At 46.7% G+C, this 24,201-nt stretch overlaps 1 protein-coding gene across 3 annotated transcripts; it reads left to right on the top strand.

The window, feature by feature from the left end:
• Positions 1-2,184: 2,184 nt before the first annotated feature.
• On the top strand, positions 2,185-23,779 carry LOC149866202 (cytokine receptor common subunit beta-like). 3 transcript variants are annotated; one of them, XM_090043103.1, is made up of 14 exons: positions 2,185-2,279; positions 3,257-3,431; positions 5,678-5,807; positions 7,570-7,754; positions 8,325-8,482; positions 9,269-9,440; positions 10,016-10,151; positions 10,250-10,410; positions 14,583-14,728; positions 14,818-14,992; positions 16,877-16,967; positions 17,270-17,339; positions 20,380-20,474; positions 20,955-23,779. In XM_090043103.1, the coding sequence occupies exons 2-14, from the start codon at positions 3,368-3,370 to the stop codon at positions 22,177-22,179; spliced, it is 2,808 nt and encodes a 935-aa protein (XP_089899229.1). In that variant the 5' UTR covers positions 2,185-2,279; positions 3,257-3,367; the 3' UTR covers positions 22,180-23,779. The 3 variants fall into 3 exon arrangements, with proteins under 3 accessions (XP_089899229.1, XP_089899227.1, XP_089899228.1); XM_090043101.1 differs by having other exon boundaries at positions 10,229-10,410; XM_090043102.1 differs by having other exon boundaries at positions 2,185-2,418; positions 10,229-10,410.
• The last annotated feature ends 422 nt before the right edge of the window (positions 23,780-24,201 follow it).

Below are 24,201 nucleotides of genomic sequence, written 5' to 3'. Positions count from 1 at the left end.
GGAACTCAACGCATGACTGGGCGGTGAATGTCGAGGGCTATAGGCTGTACAGGAGGGACAGGATAGGAAGGAGAGGTGGGGGAGTGGCATTCTATATCAAGGAGGAATACACATCCTCATCAGTTAGCAAGGAGTCAGAGGAAGGGCACTCTGAAGTGCTTTGGGTTAAAGTACAAGGCAGTCGAAGGGAAAGAGACTTAACGGGGGGTCTACTACAGACCTCCAGACCAGGGGGAAGAGCTTGACCAGGAATTCTTAGGTCAGTTCACTGAGGTAGTGAAGTCTAAGGATGTGGTAGTCATGGGGGACCTGAACTTCCCAGACATCTGCTGGGAAGAGCAGACAGCCAGGTCTAACTACTCACGTAGGTTCCTAGCCGAGATACACAACCTCCATCTAACCCAGGAGGTGCACAGCCCCAGCAGGGGAGATGCCTTGTTGGACCTGGTGCTGGCCACGGGAAACGACCTGGTGAGGGGGCTGCAGGTGCTCGACCACCTGGGCGACAGCGATCATTGCCTGCTGGAATTTACCATCCAGCACAAGGTGGCAAAGGCCAGCAGCAAGGCAGCAGCCCTAGATTTCAGGAGGGCGGACTTCAATGAGCTAAGGAGGATAGTTGGGGAAGCGCTGAGGTCCCAGAGGGGAGGGGAGCCAGGTGTCCAAGGAGAGTGGTCGCTCCTTAAGGAGACGATCCTCCAAGCCCAAAGGAAGGTAATCCCAATGAGGATCAAAGGGAGCAGGAGGGCCTCACCAAGACCATCCGGGAATGTCTCCTTGCTAAAAGGGTGGCGTAACCTCAATGGAAAGAAGGGGCATTACCAGGGACGACTATACTGCAGTCACTTGAGGGTGTAGTGGGGCAGTCAGGAAGGCCAAGGCAGAGATGGAATTAGGACTAGCTTCCCAGATTAAGGACAATAAGAAGTCCTTCTTTAAATACATAGGGGTGTAAAAAGAAGGTTCCGGGTAACGTGGGGCCCTTGCAGGACGCGTTGGGAAATCCGGTCATCACACCAGACAACAAAGCCAACATGTTTAATGATTTCTTTGCCTCTGTCTTCCTAAGTAGAGACCAGAACAGTCACCTCCCTGCTGGGCCCCCCTCAGGCCCCAGGGGAGGCACACCTAGGCTTCAGGTGGTTGCAGCAGAGGGAGAGAGGGGCACAGAGACAAATGAGCTGCCAGAGCCTGCAGGCAGCCAGGAACTCAGCTTGGCCCCGCTGTGTGTGGAGCAGTGCCCAGCAGGTAAGTGTGCAGGGGAGAAGGAGGGGGATGGAAGGGGTGGAGAGGGGAAGATTGAGGCCCCCTGTGGTGAGGGAGGGAGTGGGGTAGGGGCTGAGGTGAGCAGGGCCTCGGGGTGGGTCATAGGACGGTCAGAGCCCAGACAACTCATCCAGAGGCAGGGGGGGCTCCCTCCACTCTGTGTACCCCCAGGGCAGGCATGGGGGGCACGTCCCCCCTGGATCTGTGCATGGGGCAGAGGCTGGCTGCCACTGAAGGCTGGGCTCTGTGCCTTACTGCCAGTGCCCCAGCAGCCATGCAACACCACATGTCTCCTGTCACTGGGTGGGCAGGGGCCTGGGTGCAGCTAGCATGCAGGAGGCACGTGGCATTGTGTGGCTGCTGGGGCAGAGCCAGTGAGGCACAGTGCCCAACCCGCAGCAGCATTTACCAGCTGAGCATTTTCTCTCTCCACCTATGTGGCTCTGGTTATAAGGGCACCCAAGGAGGACTTCCAAGTGTACACAACAGTGGCCCAGATGCAGTTGAATGGGTAGAGACAATGGTGAAGTTTTCATTTTTATTGTCAGTTATGTATTTTTTGTATATAGCCAGAACCTTTTCCTGGGGATTTGACTACCATATAAGTGACATGCTTTTCTTTCAGCATTTGCTCTTCTCCCACATTTTCCTAGCAATATTGCGGGGGTAGGAGATGGGTACACATGGACAGATTCTGGTGGCAGTGAGTTAGTCCTGATTTCTACAAAATTCTAAGCCCTAGTCCTTGAAAACTGTTTAAATAATAGTAATAATAATAAGAGTTAAGTGTAATGAATGAAAAAAAATGCTTCCTCTTCCTCTCAGATACAACTGAGCAGGCGCTTGGAGCATTTGAAACACAGTAGAAATAGGAAGTTGAAGTTCAAGCACTTGTGACTCAGTGGTAATAAAGGCGGTGTCTGCTCTGGTAAAAAATAGTTGGGCTATGCACAGCCAGCAAAGTTCCAGCCTGAATCAGTGCAAAAAAGGAGGTGGGAAGGAACACGTTTCAGGTATATTTCCTAGGTGTACGGTCCCGTTTTGGGAAGTGTCATTCCTGGTGCTGGTTCCTGCATCCAGAAAGCTGAAGCTACTGGTGGGTGAGGACAGAGGGGGTCATCTGCCCAAGTGCTCTGACAGCTCTTGGCTCAGGTAAGAGAGCTGGGCCAGCGTTGGGATAGAGGTAAGTGGTAAACTGGAACCCATCCAAACAAGTCATGAGCCACTAGAGTCAGCTGTCTCATCAGATGTCTTCTGAGTCACGATTTCGTAGGAGTCCTTTAAGCAGCATATTACCTGATGAAATGGTTTCGTGAAGCTGTAAGTTATTTTGGGTGGGCTGGGCCTCCTTCTCTATGTTCCCTGGAGGCAGGAAAGTTCATGTTCCCAGGCACAAGAAGCCCAGCTGTAGCTGTGCTCAGGGACTCCGTTAGACTCTAGCTGGCAGCCATGCAGAGTTAAAATTATTAGTAGCTCAACTCTATCCATTTTAATTGAGTTACATCTGCAGAGACTATGGCTCAAGGTCTTGGCAGCACTGAATTCAGCTTTGAATCTCTGCATTCACCCCTGAAAAAGAAAATAAGGATTCACTAGGATTGTTTCTGTGGTTTAAAGCTTCCAGTGGGCACTGCTTCAAGGTGGTTCTCACATGTCTTGCCCGTTGATGAGTAGTCTATTGTATGTTGTGGGGAGCTGAAGGAGGAGCGAATGTGGAGACTGAATCCCCCTTTCCATGGATAACAGTTGCTTCTTGCTGTCAAAGCAGTTATAGGAAATCCTTGCATATTATGAGCAGAGCACAGCTTATTTTCAGTTCTCTGTGCAACCACCCAAAAAGGTGAGGACTTCACTCTTCCAGGACGGACAGTGTATATTTTTGAAAGGTCCACTCAAGACAGGGCAGGGGGAGCGGGTGATGTTTTACATTTCAGAGAAGACTCCAGTATCAGTCATTGTTTCACAAGAATTTTGCCTCCTTGTCCTTCAGGCAACACAGAAGGACTAGAAAGCGTGGGTGAGCACCAGAATAGCAGGTCAGAAGCACAGAGCGCTAACTCTTGAATCAGGGTCCAACTTGTGTGTGCCGGCACATGTGACCATGAGGGAATTCTGCATTGTGGTGCTGGCACTCTGCTTGGCCTCTGTGGTTGGAGAAGAACAAGGTGAATTCCCAATTCTTTACCTCCTTTTTTTTTCTTCCCTTCCCTTCCCTTCCCTTCCCTTCCTTTCCCATCACCACTTCTCCCCTGCCCTCTTTCAGCCCTATCACTTTTCTGTCCTCTGTCTCCTTCCTTTCCACTTTCCTCTACTCTCTTCCTCTCTCTGCTGTTCCATGGATAAACAGACAGCTGAGAGGGCAACTCTTCAGTGGGACTGGTGAATGGATAGTACAGTAAGAGACTGGATGGTGGAAGGATAGTGAGGGAGGAAGTGGAGTTGTGAGACTAAGAGTAGGTGGTGACTGGCTGGGTGAGCAAGTGGAGAATTAGACAAGTGGATGGGGGATGAACTGAAGGTGATGTGGTGGGATAACTAGGCCCCTGAAGGTGAGTGGAGGGATGAACAGGTAGGGAATTGCAAGGGCTAATATAGATCAGAATTGGAGTATAAATGGAGCATTTGGAGTATGTGAAAGTGATCAGGGCCAATATCAAATATATCAGTTTATATAAGGAAGTACACCCCCTACCAGGTCTCCCAGTTTTTTCTCTGCCATTACTGGGAGCAAAGAGATGTTTTTCTCATGTCCATCAACTCTAGGTATAACCTCCTATGTTCTATTTAGAACTGATCTGTGAATTTTTACAACTAGTTGAGCATAGTATAACTCTGTGGGAGGAAGTGTTTTAAATTCATCAGGAATTTCTCCTAGAGTCTCAAGACCCAGGTCTGCATTAAAAACATGTGCAGTATGAACCCTAGAAAGAATAGCCCAAGACATGCCCCATACCTTTCCAGTGGTGGAGAGGCACATGTTTGATATCCACTGTGTTTTGAAGTATCACCTCTACCCACATCCAATAAGTTATTTGCAAGGTTTTCACCCATCAGCATCTCAGGAAAAGATGTCTGAAGATACAGGCATACTTGGTCTCTGAGACCAGTAAACTAAGAGATACATATTTAGGCTAAGTCCCACCTCAGACAGGACAGCCCTGTTCTCAAGAAGTCCTTCATCTTCCAGTCCTGAAAGGCATCTACCAGATCCTATTTAGATTTTTGTGTCCAGCACAGGATTGGGGAGAGGCCAGCAAATACACTGTCATACCAGAGCACCATCAGCTTTGCCAGTCCCTAGAAAGGTGTCTTGGACATGCTGACTTAAGCTTCAGTAGCTGTCATGATACACAGACTACTCTAGTGCCTACTCTGCCAATAGGACTGTCACAAAAGAGCGCGCTCCCTGTTTCCATGCTCCTTTGGTACCTCCTTCCATTGTTCTGGGTCCTAGCTTCACAGAGCTCCCTTACAACAGGGTGGAGAAAGCATCAGCTCTGGAATTGCATCTAATAGCTGGCTGTTTTGTCCTGAGATACATATTTCCTTGTTCTCCATGTGTTGGATTTTTAAAACCTGCCCCTTTCTAAGACTTAGCTCTCTCACAAACCTGTGTGGACCTTCCTTTGACCCACTGAGAAATGCTTCCCTAGAACATCTCTCTCTCTTAAGACTGCCTTCCTAATGGCATGATACCTGCTAGCAGGCCAAGTGAGCTACCAGAATTAGTGTCCAATCTCCCCTCAGCATAAATCCACAAAAGCCTTTTGAGGCCTTTTCAGGACTAAGGTCAAAGAGGCTCTGTATGCTGGCTGCCTGTGGTGCCTCTTACATAAGTGAAACATTATTGCCAACCTTTGTCCAAATCTCAGGAACCAGGTCCCCAAATTCATGAGAATAGCTTAAGTGAGAGACAGAAAACAGTGCATTTGGGGGCCTGTTGTCTGTTATGTTGTTGGAGCTCCATGCTTCAAAGGTATCTTAGATTTCTCTGCAAATGTGTAAGCCAGAAACCCACCATATTTTACATGAAAACTAAGATTCTTAGACAATAACCTTAATCAAGAAGTTGGGGCTTTTAAGAAAAGCATCGGCTATCATGATAAAAATCATAAGACTTGGCAACCTCGTGACTGCCATGGGCTGACTTTAACAACAGATGTTACTGGTAAGCACCTTCTCATTTCCAGTCTCTGAACAGTGAAAGTCAGGAATATGAGGTTTTTATTAATAAAATCCTTGATTTATGCACTAAATGAAACACAGGAACTCCCTTCAGAGCTTATCTGCTAGTTTCTTCCTTCTACATCATTGCCTTTCCTATCATGACAGCAGATTGTGTGTCTGTCCTATTGTTCCTTGCCACTCACCATTATAACCTATGCTTTTTGTATTTGTTTTCCACTCGCAGAGAGTATCCCAATGAAGAGCCTACACTGTTATAATGACTATGCTTCACAAAAAACCTGCACGTGGGAGGAGTGCTCAAAGGCACATCACTTCCTGAATATGACTCTTTTCCATACTGATGGTTGCACACCGTAAGTATATGAACTCTGCGCTGCTAGAGAGAGAGATGTGAGGAGCTTCCTGGACCTAAAATAGGGGGCGAGGGGGTGAGAAGCGGGTCTGAGCTGGGCTCTGAGTAGCATGTATACACCTATGTTGGGCTTTTGCATGGGTGAAAGTTGAAGACCCTATGAAGGTCTGCTTTGGAAAGAGGGGAAGATGAATACAACGTGGATGTATTATTCAGGTTATTCTGATTACCTCTTGGTCATTCTCTACTGGTTTTGCTGTGGGATTCTAGTTGTTAGAGCATATTAGGTTACTGCACCTGGTGTGGAGAAGGAGCCACTACAGTAGAAGCAGGGACAAAGGTCCTTTATCAGCAAATGGGAGAGAGATTTCTCCTTACATGACCCATCTGTGTAGCAGTGTCAGCAGGAACAAGGCTCTGATTGTGTCTGTTCTACAAAACATGGATGGCTGGAGAGGAAGAGTGAATGGCTCTGTGTGTTTGCTTATCGGGCTTCCTCCTAGAGGGGAGAGGCTTTGTATGTTAGCATCTCCCCGCTACATCTGCTTTCTTCTGAAAGGGGAAGTAAGCTGTCAGGCTGGATGGCACACTAGGAGAGGGAGGGACAGGAGAGGAAAAATAGGGGAGGGAAGAAGAGAAAGACATTTTGTGGAAATGAGAGCTGTGTGTGAGGAGAGAAAGAATCAGGGTTGGGTCAAAGAAAGTGCAGAGAAATGGGAAATGGTCACTGGTATCTTCTTATGAGGCAGAGATGCAGAAATCACTTATGACTTGATCCTTGGTGTTATTTGGCTCTCACTGTCTTCATCCCTGTTAGAGAAAGTCAAGTCAAAGAAATTCACCTTGCACTTAAGAGCAGAAGTGACTGAATGTTTGGATGGTCCTTAGCTCCTGGAACAGTTAATTCCACAATCTCAGATTGGCCCAGGGAAATTTCTCTCTCACACAAAATCCTGGAAAGGCAAAATTTCACTGCACCAAAGGAGCAGAATTTTTTACTATGGCCTTCATGCCAAAGCTTAGACTGATCTTTGGCCCTTTAGATACTCTGTGCCCAGATCAGAAACAGCCTTAAGGATAAAGACCAAGAGTGTACATGCGATCAATACTCTTTGGGAAGTCAGTGTAGAGAACATGGGGCAAGCCTGATGTATTTGCAGTACTGTGTTGCTGAAGACATACCCTACACTCTCTGTAGTAGCTAGAGTTTCCTTAGTGCTGAAGGTATCATGCATGAACATGTGACGTTGCTTTGGTTTAGCTGATTATCGACAAAGACCTGAATAATTAAAACTAAGTCCATTCAGGTGACCAGGTCATCTAGTTCACCTTCCTTTATAATCAGCCTTCATGACCCAGCTGTGACCATGCTCTAGCGATGACTCCCAAGGGCTACATCAATTCTTATTTTATTTTTACAGAGGTGAGAGTTCACATATGGAAAATAATTTAAAAAGTAAGATCCCCATGTCCCACCAAAAGAAGATACTTATTATATGTACAAGACACCCTGTCACCCTGTTTCCTGCCCCCATCCCCTCTCCCACCCCAAGCAAATTATGAAAGAACAAATCACATTTCTCCTGTTAGAAATTTTAGTCATATCCCTTAATACACTACAGGACTATATGCAACTATACTGGCAATGAACACAGTACATAGACAACACAGGATAGAAAGTGGGAACAGTTTCAAGGGCCAGATTTTGGGTTAGCTTCCTATATCTAAATTGGCTCCTTCTGGGTCTCTTTCTCTGCATGTAGCAACAGCATAGAGATGCCATGTGAGTCCCAAAGAGCAGGGGAGCACACTGACTGCCAGGGCTCCCCCGTGCAGTGGGTATGCCACAGAAAGAGCTCCTGTTTTGCAATAGGGATAAAAGATATTTACAGCTTCAAACCTGATCGGTTGCTGCAGACTGAACTGAATGTCACCCTTTTCCAGAATGGTAAGGATATCTCTCCATGTTTCCCTTCTCCCCATGAATATCTAAGATACTGCTCCCTGATCTCTAATGCCTATGGTATAATCTAGTAAGGAACTAAGTTTATTTTCAGTCATGATAGTGGCTTCTCATTCATAGCATGTAAGACAGACAAAATAGGGAGAGCCCTCCCTTCACTGCCAGCACTGGGAAAACTGGTATGTCCCATGTCCTTTTTCTCTTTAGTTTTTACAGTTATGTGGATATAAATGATGTCAGACAAAACTTTTAACTCAGAAGGGTGTCCATTAATTTATTTTCCACTATAAGTGAACGAAGGCTGCCTTAGTTCCTCCCAGCAGCACCCCTATACCTGTCTACCTTCTCTTCTGTTTGTCACCATTTTCTCCAAGGTCTTGGCCCCCAAAGCTTCTGCCTTGCAAACCATCTGAGAGCTATTGGCAGCAGTCCTAGGTAATCCCACCAAAAGCTGAAGCTAGGCAGCTCTGCAGCTTTCCTTATAGACATTGGGAGGCTTAGAAAGGCCCTCTTCCCTCTCCTTCACACTTACTAATTGTCCCATCACCTTTTCAGTCCAACCACTACCACCTCAAAAGCTGTCAATCCATGTGACGATAGCAGATAATTTTCTGCTGGTATGGGAAGCAGCTGGTGGGATAAATGGAAGCCCTTTGCAGGACGACTCATTGGAATATGAAGTGGCCTACAAGAGGGACTGGGAGTCCTGGGAGGTAGGCATGAGACATATGCAGGCATTTGCTTGCACTGTTTTGAGTTGTATTATATATAAGGTATCAGGGAAGCTGCACTTACAGAACAGATTTCTCCATTCATTGGCACTTCCGGAAAACTGAAGAGGATTTGTGCTTCAGGCTAAAGCAAAATGTGTTTGTTTTCAAAACTGTTGATAAACTGAAAATTGAAAAAAATATGTTTTGAATGAAAAATAATTCACTGAAGCAAAATGTTTCATTTTACTTCTGAGCTTTTTAAACAGTTAAAAGGTTGTTGTGGAAAAGTAAATCTGACATCAATTTTAAAGTGAATTGTTCTGAGTTTTAAAAATTACGTTTACTTTATATAAGCACTTTTCATTTAAATAAATTTGCTCAAAAACATTCACTGCTGTAATCATCAGCCACTGAAACCTTCATAGCTGGCACTGAAAACATCTGATCTCCTGAAAGCTGCATGTTCCACACGCCGTGCCTCTGGCATGATGTAGCTGTCTAGGGGTGTCTTCTACTTCCAGCCCTGGCTGGTCAAATTGAGAGACCCTGAAGGTGCAAAGGTGTCTGTCTGCTTTGAAAGCAATAAACTCCACACAAGCAGCATTGTACTGTGGCCTAGTCCAGGATCACAGACATGACTGAAATTCACCCCATAGCCATGCTCAAGGAAAGATATCTTCACATTCATCTCTGACATCGTCTCTCTCTCTTGTCCTCTCTCCTTCTCTTCTTTGTCCTGTTATTTCTCCTTTCTACCCACTTCCATCTCTCTCATGCCATGGACAGATTTCTTCCTCTGTGTTAGTCTCAAATACCTCCAAGCATCTCTTTAGCCACGACAGCCTTGTACCTGGGAGCACCTATGTTGCTCGTGTCCGAGCCAAGCCAAGCCAGAAGAGTAACTTTACTGGGCAGTACAGTGCATGGAGCACAGAGGTGTCTTGGGAGACCCAGGCAGGTAAGTGTGATGTGAGAGAATAAGGGTCAGGATGAGGTGTTGGGGGGTGAGGAGCATTGAACTATGTGCTGTACTAGCAGTAGATGTTTGGGGCTGAGCTGAAGAGCACTGGGACATTGCTGGAATGTGATTATTATGTTCTGCTCACCCAAAGGTCCCCAGTGTCACCGTCAACTTTTACTTGAGTGGCTGTGGTGCCTATGAAAGGAACCAGATGAGTAGCGATAGAGGGTGAAGCCCTATGTTTAGTCCCACAGAAAAGGTGCCAAGTTAGCTCTGGCAAGAGCAGCACAAGCTCCTTATGCCCAGTCCCTCTGCCAGTGTGCCTTGTAGTGCTGGCGGGTTTTGTGATGACCCCTAGAGTGGTCTGCCTTGTTTACCTGTCACAGTATAGAGACTGGCTCCAAGCACTGCTGGAAGGTTGGATAGCTAGACTGACATAACACTCTAGAGTCTAGCCTGAAACGAAAAAAATTGTCTTTCCTCATAATGGTCACAGCCAGTCCCTCCTGTACTGTTGTCCCTTCGCTCATCCCTATTCTGCCTAGAGGAAGCCTCACTTCTGCCTTTCTCAGGAGATGATAGTCAACCCAAGAATCTCCGCTGCCTCTTCAATGGTGTTGATCGCCTCCTGTGTAGCTGGGAAGTACGGCAAGAGGTCACCAGCTCTGTCTTGTTCACACTCTTCTACAAGGTTACACAGACATCAGAGTAAGTGACCTGCCCCTGGCCTCCTGTAGGCACCTTTCTTCCTATGTGTCTGACCATCCCTCCCCTGCTTAAATCAGCTTGACCTCTTTTACCCTCAGAGAGAAGGAATGCTCACCAGTTCATGAGAAGAGGTTGCCTCACATCCCCTATGTATTCCAGAGCTGTGAGATCAATATCTCCAACCCCAACCATGTGAGTCGGTACTATGTAACTGTCCGGCCCAAGAAAGAGGAGAAAAGCATTGAAGCCTGCAAGCACAGTGAGACCCTATTTACATATACTCTGTTGTGGTGAACTTGGGATTGTCTCCCAGATGTTCTCCCATGGGTAGACAACTGGCAGAAAGGGAGAAATGGACTGGCTGAGAAGGAGCTTGACAGTGATGTCGGGATGAGACAAATAGTAAGGAAAGGAAGCTTTGGCCTTCCTGACAAGGTCTGCTGTGTGAAGAGCACTGCTGTGTGAAGCTTGAAGTAGAGGAGTGTTGCTTGGCACAGCTCAGAGGAACCTTAGAGCAGGAGGATAGTGCTGGAAGGAATGCTAGGACTTAGGTAAATGTCCAGGGAAAGTTGTATAAAGTAGAGCAGGGCAAAGCAGAACAATGGTGTCATGAAAGCCAGGTTGTTTTCAGTTGTAACTTGAAGCAGTCACTGAAAATGGCATTTGCCATGTGGTGTGTGTGATAACATGCAGCTGGCATTCCATTTTCCTTGCAGCCTTGTGTACCCCACTGCAGTGTGGGACATGTGCTGTAGCGCAATGAAGAGTTCTGGGGGAGGTTGGCTGCAAATATCCAACTTTAACTTCTGTGGGCCAACCAAAAAAATATTCCCACCAATGGGCCAGTACATTTTGGGAGGGAAATGGTGCTGTCTTCTAACTGCATGGAGCAGGAGCATGGATGTCTCCTGTCTAGGGTTCTGCAAAATGCTGGACACTGACCAGCACCTGGCACATATGATACTTATAGCCTCTTGCTGTCAAGCATGCAAATCCTTGTCCAAATGAGTGAGCATTTATAAGTAATGCTGTGGCAGGGCCATGACTAAAGGTCTTTAGACTAATACACTACAGAACATACCTTGGACTCATTTAACACACTTGTGACTGATGCTGACAAGCCATCAGAAGTGAAGCAAGACCTGTGTATGTCTGAGGATGGCTTGCTGTGGGACCTGCTGCAGAGTGTCAACTGCTTGCTTTAGGTGAGGAAATCATCATTAACTGCTGGGAGAAAATTTGCTTCTGATATGGGACAGCCAGCAGCATGTGAGAGCATTAGAGAGCCTCTGGAGGGGCTGGACGTGTTTAAGTCAGTGGGTCCAGATGCTCTCCACCCCAGGGTGTTGAGGAAGCTAGCTGGGGTTATTGCAGGGCCCTTGGCATGGCTTTACGAGTGCTCGTGGTGCTCGGGCCAGGTGCCAGATGACTGGAAGATAGCTAACGTGGTCCCCATCTTCAAAAAAGGGAAGAGAAAGGACCCGGGCAACTATAGGCCTGTCAGTCTTACCTCTATCCTTGGGAAACTCTTTGAGAAGATCCTCAAGAAGCACATCTGTGATGGGCCGGCTTCAGGGATGATGCTCAAGGGCAACCAGCACGGTTTCATTAGGGGCAGGTCATGTCAGACCAACCTGATTGCCTTTTATGATCAGGTCACAAAGCCAATGGATGCAGATGTCGCCATGGACGTAGTCTTTCTAGACTTCAGCAAGGCCTTTGACACTGTCTCCCACCCCATCCTCATTAAAAAACTAGGCAACTGTGGCATTGATGCCTACACAGTCAGATGGATTGCAGATTGGCTCAAGGGTCATACTCAGAGGGTGGTGGTGGACGGGTCATATTCAACCTGGGGGGAAGTGGGCAGCGGGGTCCTCCAGGGCTCGGTCCTTGGGCCTGCGCTGTTCAATTTCTTCATCAGTGATTTGGACGACGGGGTGAAATGCAACCTGTTTAAATTCGCTGATGATACCAAAATTTGGGGTGAGGTGAGCATGCTAGTAGGGAGGGAAAGATTGCAGCAAGATCTGGATAGGTTACAGGAGTGGGCTAACATAAACAGGATGCGTTTCAATACTGACAAGTGCAGGGTGCTGCACTTAGGCAGGAGAAACCAGCAGCACACTTATAGACTGGGAAACTCCCTTCTTGAGAGCACGGAGGCAGAAAGGGATCTTGGAGTCGTTATTGACTCCAAGATGAACATGGGCCGACAATATGAGGTCACGGTTGGCAGGGCTAACCGGGCCTTGTCGTGCATCCACAGGTGCATCTCAAGTAGGGCCAAGGAGGTGATCCTCCCCCTCTATGCAACACTGGTCAGGCCACAGCTGGAGTACTGCGTCCAGTTCTGGGTGCCCCACTTCAGGAGGGATGTGGACAACACTGAGAGGGTCCAGAGGAGGGCCACCTGCATGATCCAGGGACAACAGGGCAGACCCTACAATTAGAGGCTGCAGGACCTGAACCTGTTCAGCCTTCACAAGAGAAGGCTGAGGGGGGACCTGGTGACTGTCTATAAACTCACTAGGGGGGACCAGAAGGGTTTGGGGGAGACACTGTTTCCCCTAGCGCCCCCTGGCATGACAAGGAACAGTGGACACAAATTATTGGAGAGTAGGTTTAGATTAGACATCCGTAAGAACTACTTCACAGTCAGGGCGGCTAGGAGCTGGAACCAACTTCCAAGGGAAGTGGTGCTGGCTCCTCCCCTGGGGGTCTTTAAGAAGAGGCTTGATGCCTACCTGGCTAGACTCATTTGAGTCCAGTTTTTTTCTCCTGCCCAGGCGGGGGGTTGGACTTGAAGATCTACAAGGTCCCTTCTGACCCTTCTTCTATGATTCTATGATGTGGGAACTTTAGATAAGGATGTACCACATGCCACAGATTTCCTTGCTTGGAAACCTGTGTTGAGCTGTCCCCAGAACTGCACAGGCAGATTGCCAATATGAGAATATTGGGCACGAAGAAGCAAAAGACAATAACTATCTGGAAGGTGGCAGGCAATCCTGGCTACTACCCTTCTGTGGTGAATCAGGTTGGTGTGCGAAGTTTCACTGCTGGTGCCACTGTGGATGAGACATGTAAACCTAGGTCAAGTGGCCTGCCTGAGTTAAGCCTTTCTCTATAGAAACCATCTGTCTTAAATGACTGTTCTCCTTGCCATGAAAATTTTCTGCCATGTGGGTGGCACATGTGAATTGCTGGCAATGTAGATGACTGTGACTTGACTGTTTGCATTTACTGGTCTTCAGAATTGGCATCCTTTCACTTAATACTGCATGTGCTTCTTGAGATGAAGGATATTGAAGGAATAAATTGTACTGTCAGAAGAGCAGAGTCAAGCTTGAATAGGGCAACAGAACTCGAGCATCAGGAAAATGCAATAGGCCCTGGGGTATGGAAGAGTAATAACCAGCAGGGGTCCAGTAAAATAAGAGCGAGGAAGCTATGTACAGGTCTGAAACTATTTACAAGAAGTGGATAAGAGATGGGCCTATTGCTCCCCCATACTTTCCTTCAAAGCCAGGCAATGACCAGAGCCTCAAATGGAACTCTTCTCTGAGCGTGCGTGACTGAGGTCTGAAACAGCTGGGCATCAAAGTGGCACGGGTCAAAGCAACTAAATGTCTAGATAGTGCTGTTCTCCCTGTCTTAGTAAGCCCATATGGGTTCTATAACATCAGAGTCAGTGACTGCATGAAACTCCATCCCCCAACCTTTTGAGTTTGGCATACCCAGAGGAAGTGTTCTGGGAACTGCCTACAGGACATGCCCATGGGTTTATGTTCGAGGAGAACACAAGGAGTGGCCTATTCAAGTGAAACAATGTAGGATTGCAGTTGGTGGATCAGTTGCTGCATTAGAGAAGGGCCAATGACAAACAGTGATTTGAAAATGGGATGACTTTAGCCTTGTTCCTTCCAGTACTAAGCTTGCCACTGATAGCACAGGGCACAACTGGTTGTATCATATCTGTTTTTTTAAAGCAGGTTTGCCTTCATTTTTACATTTTATTGTATGTGTTTCAAATTTTGTGATTAGAATTCTGTTGATGTCCAGTGTTATATTTGGCTGAGGAAGAAAGATGTGGAGAACTGTAACTCTAAGAGGCTCTTGCAAGATCCCACTGGATATGGTTTTTATATTGTGCAGAGCTCATATTACATGGTGCTGGTTGGTTTGGCTCTAAATGAAGTAGCTTGCAGGTGGATTCCTAGGCCTTCAATGAGCTCTAAAAAAAGCATACTAAGCATTGGGCAGGTTGAGATAAGATGTACCAGGTGGAAGCATTATCTTACTTATCAGCAGATAAAATGCAACTTGGTCCTGGCATCTACCCAGAATGGAGAAAAACTGGAGGGGTGGGCAGAAAGATACTGAGACAAGGGAGGGATGTTCGCACCTAAAATGTTCCTTGTGTTCCAGTCAAAGTGCTTGCACCCACCAACTTGACAATGACAACAAAGGAAGACCAGGAGTATGAACTGAGATGGGTAAAGCATAAGCTACAGTATGACTTTATAAAACAGAGATATCAAGTCTTGTACTGGAAGGCAGACCAATCCTCGGAGGTAGGTGTTGGCGGTTCTGCAGATCCCACACTCCTGTGAGATGGTGGGTAGGAAAGGCAATTTAATTCATGTTGCTTTTCTCTCCTCAGGCTGACAAGTCCATCAACATCAGCAATGATGAGCCCCCCTTCATCTTCCCCTCCAAGATGCTAAAGTCATCAACACGCTATAGGGCAAAAATGCGGGCAAGGGTGCATGCATCTTCTGACTATGATGGTCCCTGGAGTGAGTGGAGTGAGGAGTGCACTTGGGAAACAGAGCACGGTACTGTCTTGGGTACCCCTTTAAGCACAGAACAATTGTGGGGGACATTACTTTCTGTAAACAAAGATTTCTCTGAATTGGATTAACTATTGTTGTGGTTGGTCTCTTTTCCTGGCTAATGTAAAACTATGTCCGTTTGTATTATTTTTATGTTTGTGTGTACTTGGTATGAATGCATCTTTGGATTTTTGTAATATGACTTGATCAAAGATAGGCAAGGAGCATCCTGATAGGCTAAGTGTCAAGAATACTCTGCACTATACAATAGCTGTCTGCATACCAGAGAAGATTGTAGCAGGCTTATATATTAAGCAGGGAAGTGGCAAAACTCGCAGTGTTTACCAATGGCTGATTAATTTTCAGAGGGAGATGCCTCAGTTTACCCATTGACTAACATCCATTTCAAATCTCATGCTGAGCATGTTTCTCTCTCCTGCTGGAATACAAAATGGCTAAGGGAAATCTGATTAAGGGGTTTTAGTAATTTTTGCTGTTGTCTTTGAGTAAAATTATGAATAGGAAGGAAACTTAACTTGTCAGATTAGCCTGCCTGGAGGAAGAAAATCATCTGCATGATGCATATCATCCGTGAGAACTGAACAGAAGAAAGAAGGGGTAATAACAATAAGGTATTTAAGAGATGCCTTTTGAGGAGAAAGGTGGTTTAGGGATGTTTGGCCTTAAAGGGAAATTTCTGGTCCCCATCTTAAGGGCTGGTAGCAATATGGACCAGCCAGTTGGAGAGCTGGACACTGCAAATTCTGACAAAGCTCACTGAGAAGCAGCTCTTAGTTAGAGAAACAGAATGTGATTGTTTCTATTTTGTTTCTATTTTTTTTCTTTTTGTCTTCAACCATATCTGTTATGTTTTCTTGTGTAATCTAATGTTCTTGTGTAATAAATCTAATTTCTGTTTTGTATATCCTGCTAATGGTCTGTGGGGAGAGTGATTTCAGGGCAAATTGACAAGTACAAGCACTCCATTGCCATGCAGACATTAGCCTAAACTGAAGATGCATTAGGATGCATCTAAACATGCAAATGCAGGTATCAAATTTAGGTATGAATAGTTGAAGTGCATTAACATACACATAGCTTCATTAAAGCACATTAACGCTGTGTGTCAGTCCACACACCTTAATACATGTAGATGCCTGCCTAAACCAGCTTACTGTGCATTAGGCTAATGCGCATTAAATTTAGGCATGCCTAAATGCACGTGTAGACATGCCCAGTGTTAACAAAATGTCTCCAAAACTCCCTTTTTGGGGGGGATGGGAAAGTCTGGGATATTTCTTAAGATTTCCTCACACTGGACTTGAGAAAACAAGGGTTTAATGAATGCTCTTTCACCACTTGCATGTTGGGTAATTAAGTCTGTGGGAAAGGAACTACAGCACTTAGTCCTAGGAGTGCTGTAAGACAGGTAATCTGTGGAAAATTCACGAGGCCTGTGGTCTCATGGGAGGCCAAACAGGAGGGGCTTGGGCACACTCGGGATAATTCATGACTTGGGTTTAACAGATGTGTTCCTGTCTTGCTTTCCTGGGAGGTGTCCCAGCTCTGTGATTAATCACAGCCAGTCATTTGCACTTGGGAGAGTTTACCAGACCTCACTATCAGGACACATTATTTGCTCTGCAACTTTCCTTCTTTCCTTCTTGTATCCTTGTTGTGAAAAGGTATTTAGCAGAATTTGCACTTGTTGGAATCTGACAGGGCCACACTGTGAGTGCTTCTGCTACAGCCTGCTGCTCCGCAACTAAAACTCATCATATCATCCATTAAGAACATCTAGAGTGAAAGGTTAGATAACAGGGTGAAGGCACTGTTTTGTTTTCTCTTAATTTCACTCTCTCTCTCTCTTCTTTTTTTTCATTTCAGTTGTGTCACCCGTGGTTGTCCCACTGCTGGTCTCATTCGGCATCACCATGTTGGTAGTAGTTAGCTGGTACAGCTCTCAATATTTCCTCAGGTATGTCAGTGTGGTGCAGAGGCTCCAAATATCATAGTGGAGAGAGGCTGGAAAACCAAGGGAAGAAGGGCTCCCTCCATGGTCACCTTAGTTCAGCTGGCGCGAGCCTGGGATATAGCAGGGAGCTCTGTCTGTGATAGAAGATTAGGTTAGTGCAAGGTCCTGGAGGTTCAGGATCTCTGGGGTGGTCAAAGGTAAGGCTGCATGCTTGGTGCAGGCCCAGGGCAAGGCTGCGTGCATCATAGCCCAGGGCAAGGCTGCGTGCTTTCCCTGCCAACTCTGCATCACTGTTGTTGTTGCAGAAAGAAGAAGAAATGGGAGGAAAAGATTCCCAATCCCAGCAAGAGTCAGCTGGTGCAGGGCTTCTTTCAGGTAAGAGGGGGCCGCACACTGCACCTGAGACGAGGGAGGAGGAAGGAAGGCAGGCTGCCCTGGGGCTTCCTGCTGTGGGGAGCATCCAATGTGGAATCTGCCTGCTCACAGCCCCCAGCTGGTGGGAATTGTTGAGGATGCTGTGGGAAGAGTGGATACTGCAGATAAAGCCGTTGGTTTCTTGTGTCTCTTACACTAGTAGCCAAACCTGAGGCTTCAGAGTAAGTAACCTCCCCTCCCCAGGCATGCAGTACTCTGACCAGCAATATTCATTCCTGGCCCTCTCATATATGAGATGAAGTGACTCCTGCTCAAACATATATCACATGGTTGTTCTTGGTCAGGACATGACCAGTGGGGTCCCTCAAGGCTCTGTCTTGGGACCCATCCTGTTCAACATCTTCATTAATGATGTGGACATTGGAGTCAGGAGTGGACTGGCCAAGTTTGCCGATGACACCAAACTTTGGGGCAAAGCATCCACGCCAGAAGATAGGCGGGTGATCCAGGCTGACCTGGACAAGCTTAGCAAATGGGCGGACGAGAACCTGATGGTGTTTAACACCGAAAAATGCAAGGTTCTCCACCTTGGGAGGAAAAACCTGCAGCATCCTTATAGGCTCGGCAGTGCTAAGTTGGATAGCACTACAGAAGAAAGAGACTTGGGGGTCATCATTGACCACAAGATGAACATGAGCCTGCAATGCGATGCTGCGGCTAGTAAAGCGACCAAAACACTGGCTTGCATCCATAGATGCTTCTCGAGCAAATCCCGGGACGTCATTCTCCCCTTGTACTTGGCCTTGGTGAGGCCGCAGCTGGAGTACTGCACCCAGTTTTGGGCTCCACAATTCAAAAAGGATGTGGAGAAACTTGAGAGAGTCCAGAGGAGAGCCACGCGCATGATCAGAGGTCAGGAAAACAGACCTTATGATGACAGGCTGAGAGCCATGGGGCTCTTTAGCCTGGAAAAGCGCAGGCTCAGGGGTGATCTGATGGCCACCTATAAGTTTATCAGGGGTGACCACCAGGATCTGGGGGAACGTCTGTTCACCAGAGCACCCCAAGGGATGACGAGGTCAAACGGTCACAAACTCCTGCAAGACCGTTTGAGGCTGGACATAAGGAAGAATTTCTTTCCTGTCCGAGCCCCCAAGGTCTGGAACAGTCTGCCAGCGGAGGTGGTTCAAGCACCTACATTGAACACCTTCAAGAGTAAATTGGATGCTTCTCTTGCTGGGATCCTATGACCCCAGCTGACTTCCTGCCCTTTGGGCAGGGGGCTGGACTCGATGATCTCCTGAGGTCCCTTCCAGCCCTAATGTCTATGAAATCTATGAAATCTATGAAATTCCCCATGTTCTTCACAGTCTCACTGCCCAGCTTCTTCATATGTGGGAATACATATTTCTCTCCCTGCATGTATTTTCCCAGGGAAAATTGTGTACTGTATTTCAGTATCATCACAACATCCCTGTGAGCACAGGGATTGTACAAAGGAAGGACTTTGGTGCAAAAGAGGTACCTGACTTGTTTGAGTTCACACAGGAATGTGTGACACAGGATGGGGAACTGGAACCTGGTCTTAGATTGCCTTTGTCACAGACCTAACCACAGGTCCACCTCCACATATATGTTTGTCTTTTCCAGATGAAGTAAACATAGCTTCCTCTCTTGTTTTGGCCTATGTCTTACCCATACCTAGAATCACTACAGTTGTCCTCTTCTGAACCTTTTCCATCTGTGCTACATCCCATTTAATGGGAGATGATTGGGAATAGAGTTTGTGCTCCAGTCAAGCTCCCTCTGTTATTTGTATGCCCTTTTCAGTTTTTCCAAGCATCCTCCTACTTTTTGGACCACGTGGTCCACAATGGAGATTCACTTTCCTTGTTCTGTCTCTGCTGACTGGCAAAGCATTTTCTCTTGAGGGTTCTGCCCTTTGGTGTATGGGAGACATCTAGGCTATTTTTACTACTGGTTGTTGCCTTATGCTACTAATCATTTCTCAGTGGGTTTAAATCCACCTGGAGATCCTTTCAGTTCCCTAAGACCATGTCTCTGCTGCCTCCTTTCTGAGCCTAGGATAGTGTTAAGAAACAAGCTAGCATGCATCCAAGCCTGGCAAGCTGGCAGGGTAGATGGCTTAGATGGCTGCTAAGTGTAGGTCCCAGCTCCACTCTTAGCTCTTCTGAGATTGAAGAGGGAAACAACATTGAGGTGCATAGCCTCGTCTTCTCTAAGTCATCTCTTCTGCCTAATTGGCAGACTTGGTCATATGCAGCATGGGAGCAAGGGGGGGAGTCTTTTTCTCGGCAGCAGTCCCAGCCTCTGATGGAAGTTGGCATAAACATGTCTTACAGTTGTAACTAAGAGAATAATCTGGGTTCACCAGCAAACTTCACCCCTTTGCAGCCCAGCCCTATCTTGAAAGCAGTAATTACAGGTAACAATGAGCCTAGCGCTGGTCCCTGGGACAAGTTCCTAGGGACCTCTCTCTGCATGAAGGAGCAGTCCATTCGCAATGCATCTTTCTTTCTGGCCATGTAACTGGTTTTAAAGCCATAGTCAGATTTTGTTCTGTAGTATTAAAAGCTTGTTGGTCAGTTATTTCAGATGAGTTTTCTTATCCAAAGCATGTGAGCATCCCAAATGGTGAGCTGCCCAGGCTGATTGTTATTATTTTCTGCCCTTGTCAATCATGTCTCCAGAGTCTTCCTGGAGCAAAGTTGACATTGCACGAAGTGGTAGTTTGTGCCCCTTCTTATACTTGCCCATCCTGTTGCTGATGATTTCTTGAGTAGAGCTACCATTATACACCTGCCCTCACCTGAAACACAGGGTAGAGGCTGGCAATGTGGAAAAGATAGAGAACAAAATAGACCTGGGAGAAGGCCCTTGGAGCAGTGCTGCCACCAGGACACCCTTTGCTGTGGCTTTTGCTACATACTGACCATACTAATGCCCCCTGTCTTTCCCGGGCTATTTAGAAGGTCCCTCCTTCCTGAAGGAGCAATATTACCTGACATTTCTTTTTCAGAAAGGACCTTTAGGGTCCAGTAGCTTGTGGGACTTCAGCAAACTGAGTTCTTCAGTGAAGATGGAGCAGGCCAGCAACCTGCAAGTGCTAGATGGGTGAGTGAATGATGCACAGATAACATGTTCGTGATATTCTGCAAAATGTATTTTGGTGGCCCTGGGATCCTAGTATGCCTGTGGAAAGACCACTTTCCAATCTATTTCCTGATCTAGAAATAGTGATGAACAATCTCCCTCCACGCCCTTTATATGTATGTACAAAGCTACATAAATGTGGATACTGGCGGTAACATTCTCTGAAGGGTGACTGGCAGCTCGGTGTGTGTACCCTGGGAATGCAGGAATCTGAATTGGTCCACCAAGTTTGGGATTGTGATACCACCAGGAGCATGTGCCAGATGCTCCAGGGGGAGGTGCCAGGAACTAGCCAGGTGAGGTAATCTGCCCATAGGGAAATATTCCTTCTAATTCCTGGGAGGCTTTATGTGTCCTTAGCTCAGCTCCTGTCTCTCTGCAGTGCTCTCTGCAGGTGACCTCTTGTTACTGAATCATCCCTTTTGTTTTTCTCTATTGCAGTGTGGCGAAGTTTGTTTCGGCAGGGTCCTTAGGAGCTGAGGCACCAAAGATGGACCCAGAAAACCGGTATCAAGTTTCTGAAGTGCCAGGTCCCACTCCACTTTCAGCAGCCCTGTGTGGCTGGCAGTCAAGTCAAAGGACCAGTCAGTCCCTCTCACCAGCCCCATTTGCCTGTGTTGGCAGTGCTGAGGTGGACACTACCTCTCAGGTCCCCAGGTCCTGTGATTTTAATGGTCCATACCTTTATTGCTCATATGGGAACTCCCTGGCTCATACTCAGGAGGATCTGGGATTTGCCCCAGAAGGAATCAGGAAGGAATCAGTATCTGTGGACTACATTTCCCTACCCCAGGAGTGCTGTACCCAGGCCTCAATGGTGGGGGCAGAGACCAGAGCAAATTTTCTCCAATCCCCCTGGTTCTCAGACCAGAAAGAAATGAAGCAGATAGTTGCTGGAGGGCAAGATGCATTACAAGACCTACCAGAAGGTGAGGAAGGAGTGAAAGAGGAAAGAGAAGGTCAGGGATCACTGACTGCTGTCCCTATTAACAGCTCCTCTTGGCAATGGCCGTTGGAGTACATCACCACCAAAGGTCTGTGCTTGGTACTGGCAGAAGATTCTGTCAATCTCTCACCTGCCCTGGACCCTCAGGAGCAGATGCTCAATGGTGTTGGCACATTAACTTACGACTCCCAGCTGCCTCAAACTGTGGATGACACCTTCAGCCCTGCATTGCTCTCTGGGAGGTTTGGTGTCTCACTCCCAGTTGCATCTCAAGCACCAGCCACTCCTCCTGGGTCACAGCAGCCTGAACTGGATAGCAATATGAAACTCCCTCTGACCCCACAAGGCAGCCCCAAACCCATCAGCCTTTCCCCCTCTGCTTCACTGGAGGGGGGTGAGCTTTCTAAAGAAGAGCCTGTGCATCAGAATAGCTTGGTCGTGTTCAACCCTGATGGCACTGACCCAGTTTTCCTACACCAGGTTGGTGAATATTGTTTCTTCCCCAACCCCAGCAAAAAGATTTCCAAGAATCAGCAATCCTCCCTAGCCAGTAAGTCTCCAGAAGCCAGTGAATTAGCTGGAAAGACTGAGTGTGATGAAAAATCTGCCCACAGCAAGCCAAAGGATGCACTTCGCATGCAGGCCATTCAGCTCTTCAAAGCGCTGAAGTCTGATGATTACTTTGCATCGCCATTGTGGGGTGGACAGCAGCACACATGAAGGGCCAGGGAATTTTGCTGAAGTTGCAAGTGTCAGCAAAGACAGTGAGTGACTGAACAAAAATGTGGTCATTCAAGGATTGTCATGATCCTCTATTGTATTCTCCACTGTTTCCCTCCCCCTTCCCGTGCTGCCCATGGAGAAAGGGAATGGGAAGTTCCTTTCTCTGGGTCTCCATGCTTCCAAAGTGGTTGAAATACATTAGATAGTACCATGTTCTCCTCCTCACTGTGTTTGGCTAGAGGCACAAGCCAAACATCCCCATCTGAAGAAACCTGCCACTTTTCCAATGCTGTCATTTCTGAAAACCTTGACATGGTTCTAGTGCAGATGTAATGACAACTTCACAACACGAGGGATCCAACTTCATGTCATATTTTAAGACTGTCACAAGTTTCTGGAAACTGGAAAGAAATGCTTCCTACTATTAAGTCCAAGAGAGTTTATTTAGCAAGATAATGATAGTAATCATCTTGCAGTGTTGATAGAAGAAGGGTGTAGCGGGGATGGGAACTGCTCAGGACAGTACAAAATGGACAGGAATAAAGGGGTGAAACTGAAATTGGAAGATTTGACCGGAGACCAGGGAACCTCAACTTGATTTCTCCTAGAGGGGAGATTTAAATACCCCCATCACTGCAACACAACAAATTAGACTGCACAAAGCCATAGAGACCATAGAGATGTACATAATTAGGCCATATTTAGACCACGCAAATTAGACCATAAAGATGTACATAATTGTTGGAAAAACTATATTGGGGATAGGTTGTACAGCTGAACAAGCCTGGACTTCATGGTCCCTTGTAGTTGTGTTCGCTAAAATACTGGATGATTTCCTGCTTTTCCAGGCATTGGCTGTTCCTAGATGATTGTAATACACCTCAACTCACTGCTTTAGTGATCTCTTTTTCATATGGTATCAGCTATTAATTTCCAAATCTAAGAGCCACTGTCTGGTATTGCTCAGTGGATAGATGCCACCTGCCCCATCTGGGCATTTTTAAAGACTGCAGAGTTTGATGAAATGCTGTGCTGTTTGGACATTGCATTCACACAGGGGGCTGTCCAAGATGTTCCTCTTGTAAAGTTGTTTTGAAGTGTCTGTATCCAGTTCTCAGTTTGATCTGTAAGGTATAAGCTGTGTCTCTAATTCCTTTATTGCAAGTGAAGCTGTGAAGCTTTGGAAGCAAAAAAACACACACCAAAAAAAAACCCAACCCCAAACCCTGAAACAAAAAAAGGGAAAAGAACCCCCCACCCGAACAACCTCCCCAACAAACAAGCAAGCAAGCAATCCCGCCCCCCCCCCCCCCCAACAAACAAAAAGTCTGGCTTAAAGCAGCGATCAGACCTTGAAAAATCATTTCGATTTTGACGTGTCACCTGCCAGGTAGAAGTTTTGACTGCCGGGTCTGACTTTGCTGCACTGTATGTCACAGCTAATGAGGGGAGGAAGATGAAGTCTGGTGCGTGTATGTGTGAGAGACTGTAGTTTTCTCTATTGTACTAACTGGATGCTCTCCTTTTGCTGTTGTGCAGTGTGATTCCAATCTTTTGGATCTTGTAACTTGTTATAAACAGAACATTTTCAACTTGATAGATGTGTGGAAAGTGAATTAAGTTCACCCGGAAACAAGAAGCTGTTGGCACTGCCTCTGGCTGACCAGAACATAGATGGAGGTTGTGTTAGTGTTTATATCCTAACTCATTCCTGACCCATTACAATTCTTGCTAGTTCCACCTTGGGAATGAAGGCATGGAGAGAGAAGACCATACTGATGGGTTTTTGCTTTCTCTATAAAGGCATTAGAAAGAGATTCTGTAACCCCATGCATTAGCTCAGCCTACATACTTAGATTCCTGGATGTGTATAAACTAACTGTGTTTTCAGCCACTCTGGTCTTTTTTGTATCCCAGACCATGTCTGGGGGGTTGACCCCATAAAGTCAAAGGGAGAACTTTCCTTCCATTCCTTGGTTACGGAATAAGACCTGCTTAGTACAGCAAACAGACCTCTAT

This window comes from Crocodylus siamensis, chromosome 4 (genome assembly GCF_052110815.1).
Source record: "Crocodylus siamensis isolate JL-2025a chromosome 4, ASM5211081v1, whole genome shotgun sequence".
In the NCBI taxonomy this organism is placed as follows: domain Eukaryota; kingdom Metazoa; phylum Chordata; order Crocodylia; family Crocodylidae; genus Crocodylus; species Crocodylus siamensis.
Note: the sequence above shows the minus strand (reverse complement) of the source record. Positions and strands in the feature narration are given on the sequence as shown.